At 36.2% G+C, this 5,028-nt stretch overlaps 1 protein-coding gene across 1 annotated transcript in view; it reads left to right on the top strand.

The window, feature by feature from the left end:
• LOC102815532 (ATP-binding cassette sub-family A member 13-like) overlaps positions 1-5,028 on the top strand; it is an 857,870-nt gene that overhangs the window by 235,902 nt on the left and 616,940 nt on the right. Inside the window, exons 20-22 of the mRNA XM_006874535.1 lie at positions 690-853; positions 1,955-2,034; positions 2,799-2,920. Coding sequence (XP_006874597.1) covers positions 690-853; positions 1,955-2,034; positions 2,799-2,920 — 366 coding nt within the window. The remainder of the gene's footprint in view (positions 1-689; positions 854-1,954; positions 2,035-2,798; positions 2,921-5,028) is intronic.

A 5,028-nucleotide genomic window follows, 5' to 3' on the forward strand; every position in this document is an offset into this window, starting at 1 on the left:
TTTTTTTTTTTCCAAATAAAGCTAGTCGAATGGTTATAAGATTTTGTTCATCTGTTCATGAAGCTTAGAGGGGGTTTGGAGATGTCCTAGAATTTGGAACTTCGACCAATGGTTTCCACCTATGCTCTGCAGACTCCTGGGAGTACCTTTGCCTGCAGAGGGAGGACTAATAGGTTTTCAGGTTGTTTACAGAAATTAAAGAGAAGTGTCATGTTCAGGTTTTCTTCCCCTTACACATAGACAGTTGCATAGGATTTCTTTTCAGTCATAGGTTTTGTTGCTATAAATTTTGAAACGATTACTTTTCTAACAAGGGACTTAGCTCCTAAGATGTGGTTCCTGGGTCTTTAAGCAGGGGACTGGGCATGCTCTGGTATGTAGTAAACTGCTGTACGTCATGCCCTGTGCCAGGCAATTGTGTATGACATCTTACTGGGCTAGTCAATAGCATAGCCAGGAGTAATATCTGTGTTCTCTCTTTCTACTGCTCTACAACAAACTGAAGCAACTGGAAATTATTGGACTTGCTCAGTTCCATTTTTATGTTTCCTGAAACCAAAGAAAAGAAATTAAAATCTTAATCATGCTTGTAACTCATATTGAGAGGTTATCTTGGCCTGGAAACCATACTTGACCATAAACAAATAAGTATGCTTGTGTCTAACCTGTATCATTGCAATGTCTTATAGGAAATCAGACAGATGTGGTCTTCACCAACTCAGTTAAATTGTGAAAGTCTTAGCAGGAATCTTTTTAGATCCTTGGAAAGCTTCAAGAACAACGTGGAAGATATTACCGAGGAAGACTGTGAATGCCAACAAGCTCTAGAAACAGTCCAGCAGCAAACACACATGTAATTATATCTAATTTGAATTTTATGTCTTCTTCAGTATTTTCATTTATAAATATCTCTAGTATTTTTAATTGCTATTTTAAGACAACAGTATGCACACACTACTTATCTACTTAACATATGCATATACTTTTTGAACCACTAGGTTACTGGTTCAAGCTCACCAGATACTCCCTAGAAGTCCTGTGTTGTTATTGTTGTTAAGTGCCGTCGAGTAGGTTCTGACCCATAGCGACCCTGTACAGGGTTTCTGAGGGTATAAATCTTTACGGGAGTAGAAAGCCTCATCTTTCTCCTGCGGAGCGGCTGGTAGTTTTGAACCACTGACCTTAAGGTTCGCAGCCTGATTCGTAACCACTACACTACTATACAGGGTTGCTATTCCTGTAACTGACTCAATGACACTTAACAACAACAACAACAAGCAATGTGAACATTTCCCATGACTTTAAGTGGTTAAGTTGTAAAATGTCCAAGGATGCTTCAAAAAGTTCATGGACACATGGAATTAAAGGATAATGAAAACAATTTCATGAACTTTTTGAAGCCCTCTCTTAAAAGTAGCTTTGGGCATAAGGCTAGTTTTATTGATACTCAAGATATTAGACTAAAATATCATGATCTGAGATTACAATGTATTACTTACAGTCTGCAAGAATAGTCAAATACTTTTCAAAGTGTCTTCATATTTGATTAATTTTCTTAGTGTTCTAGAGATGTAAACTACTAGTGGAGAAAATCATTTGCATTCTACTGATGACTTATTCACAGAAAGAATGATAGTCATCTGACTTCTTGCTATTCTAATTTCTCATATATTCCATTATATATTCTATTACTTTCACATTTGTTAAAAGCCACTTCGTATGCATCCTTATTCCCCAGACTCTTCTTGCTTGGCAGGGACTTTGAGAAGAAAATATTAATGAATATTCACATACAGAGACGTTTTGTGTCTAATTATCTGAGGAATTTTATGGAAATGCAATATTGTTATCCAGTTAATTTCCTGGGAACTGAGGTGATATTATTCACTCCAGCACAGCATTGTTTCTGATGTTTCATCTTTCCTAATTTAACTTTAATCTGCTGCCGTTTTAGGCTGGTCAGAAGCTTGGAGGAGATTTTGTCATCAGGGAATCCCATTATAAGTTTCCTTAGCAATTTCACAGTAACTGATGGTAAGTATGCTGTTTCTCCATGTTTGCTCGATTAAGAATTAAATTTAATTTCTTACCTAAGTATACTATTAAAATAAAATATGAAAAGTAAATTATACAAACTATGGACAATAAAAATTTATGTATTTGGGATTCATGAGGAAAATTCTAGAATTATGTAGTACCAAAATCAAGAGGAGGGAAGAGGAGCTTCTGTAGTCTGGGTTTGTCCCAGCCCTGACTCCTTGGACAAATTTGACATCCATGAATCTGTGGTTCTCCATTTGTGTAACTTACATAATTCATTATGCTCATTATTTCTTCAATATACCAAGTCTAGAGAAGTCTGCAACATTCTTAATTAGTATCCCTCCTGTCAAATTTATGGAGTACCAAAATCAAGAGAAGGAATGGCGAGGACCTTGTGTGGTTGTGTACTAGATAAAGTAGAGAAGTAAGTTTCTTATGTAGCACTTGGTCACCATTCCCTAAGAAAAAATCTCTTTCTAAAGTTAATCTTAAAATACACAGAATTTAGGTAATACAGAAACTGGTAAGCAGAAAATACCATATAACCTGGGGTTGTGTTTCCCTTTTAGTTGAAATTGTCTCAGATACCTTACTCCTGTGGAGTAAGATAAGGCTTTATTAGGTGTCTGTCATGAGCTGGGCACCATGAACAAAACTATTCCTGACAGTTTTTAATATCAAATTGTGTTTTCACAGTCAATAATAATTTTACCAGTTACTATAATACAACTCCTTTCCTTGTGCTTATGTTTCAGGTGTAAAAGTTAAAGATTTAATGAAAAATGTTACCAAGTTAGTGGAAGAGCTTCAGGCTTCTATCCACCTCTCAGATGAAACAATCAATTGTATTTTAGAAGCAAATATATCACATTCAAAGGTACAGTGTTACTTTTTTCTCCATTATAATCACATAATGATCTCCTTGTTGTTGTGCCATTGAATCAGTTCTGACTCATAGTAGGGTTCTTAAGGAGCAGCTGGTGGGTTTGAACTGCCTACCTTGTGGTTCACAGTACAGTGTTGATCATATAGTGCCACACCAGGGACCCAAATGAGCCCCCAGCCAATCAGAATTTATGGCATTTTGTTCTCCTTTCCATCCCTTCCTGCTGGAGGCAAAAATCTCTGTGCAAATGATGTCACTGAAAGCAGAAGGAAATAAAAGGAAACCAAAGAACAAAAAGGTGTCCTTGTTTGATGTCAAAACATTGAGGTCCTTAATTTCATAATGTTGCCTTCAACCAGTGCTGGAAAAGATATCATTGATGATAGTTTTCTATCAGAAGAATGTGACATTGAGGTGAAGGGCAACTATGGAACAGACCAGGAATTGTTCAGCAAGTTAAAGATGAAGAACATTAAAACAAGCCCATGGGAGACAAAATATGACCTTGAACATATCCCACCTGAATTTAGAGAGCATCTCACGAATACATTGATGCGTTAGACACTAATGAACAAAGGACAAGAGCTGTGGGATGACATCAAAAACATGATTCAGGAAGAAAGCAAAAGGTCATTAAAAAGACAGGAAGGAAAAAAAGAGATCAAAATAGATGTCACAAGTGACTCTGAAACTTGGTCATGAACACAGAGAAGCTAAAGCGAATGAAAGAAATTATGAACATAAATAACTGAACAGAAAATTTCAAAGGGTAGCTTGAGAAGACAAAGGCAAGTATTACTATGAAATGTGCAAAGAAACTGAAAGGGAAGAACTGTTCAGCATTTCTCAATCTAAAAGTCAAGCCTCTAGTTGCAAAATTGAAGGATTATCTGAGAAAAGTATTGAATGATGTAAAAATGATCAAAAGAAGATTGAAGAAGACATAGTCACTGTACCTAAATGAAATGGTTGATTCTCATCCATTTCAAGTGGTAGTAGCATATGCTCAAGAACCAATGATATTAAAGGAAATTCCAAATTACACGGAAGGCATTGATGAAAATCAAGGCTTCCTGAATTGACGAAATGCAAATTGAAATCTTTCAACAAAATTATGCAGTGTTGGAAGCCTTCAATCATCTATGCCAAGAAATTTGGAAGACAGCTACCTTGCCAAGCAATTGGAAGATATCCATATTTATGCCCATTCTAAGGAAAGGTGACCCAATGGAATGAGGAAGTCATCGAACAGTATCATTAATATCACATGCAAATAAAATTCTGCTGAATCTATCAAAAATGATTGTAAAGTAGACAGGAAACTTCCAGAAATTCAAGTTGGATCCAGAAGAGTGTATGGAACATAGGCTATCATTGTTAACATCAGATGGATTTTGGCTGAAAGCAGAGAATACCCGGAGAAGCTGTTTACTGTGCTTTATTGACTACGTAGAGACTTTCAACTGTGTGGATTCTGACTGTGGATCACATTGTGAAGAATGGATATTCCAGAACAGTTAATTGGGCTCATGAGTACATAGACCAAAAAAGCTTGGCATCAGGATTGGAGATAGCCTCATTAACAACCTGCAATATGTAGATGAAACAACCTGGTTTATTGCAAGCGAAGAGGACTTGAAATACCAATGAAAAGCAGACCATAACCTTTAATATAGATTGCACCTCAATATAAATAAAACAAAAAATCATCACAACTGGATCAATAAATAATAGCATGATAAATGGATTAAAGATTGAAGTTGTCAAAGATTTCACTTTGCTTGGAACAACCATCAGTACTTATAGAAGCAGCAGTCAAGAAATCAAATGATGTATTTGCATTAGACAAATCTGCAAAAGACCTCTTTAAATGTTCAAGAGCAAAGATGTCAGTTAGTGTGCCTGAACAAAGTCAGGGTATTTCAGTTGCCTCATATGCATGTGAAAGTTGGATGTTGAATAAAGGAATCAAGAAGAATCAATGCATTTGAATTATGGTGTTGGAGGAGAATATTCAAAGTACTATGGACTGTGTTGGAGGAGGTACAGTTAGAATGTTTCTTGGATGATGTCGGGGTCTGACCTCGACATAGTTGTCA

Source organism: Chrysochloris asiatica, unplaced genomic scaffold, assembly GCF_000296735.1.
Source record: "Chrysochloris asiatica unplaced genomic scaffold, ChrAsi1.0 scaffold00282, whole genome shotgun sequence".
NCBI lineage: Eukaryota > Metazoa > Chordata > Mammalia > Afrosoricida > Chrysochloridae > Chrysochloris > Chrysochloris asiatica.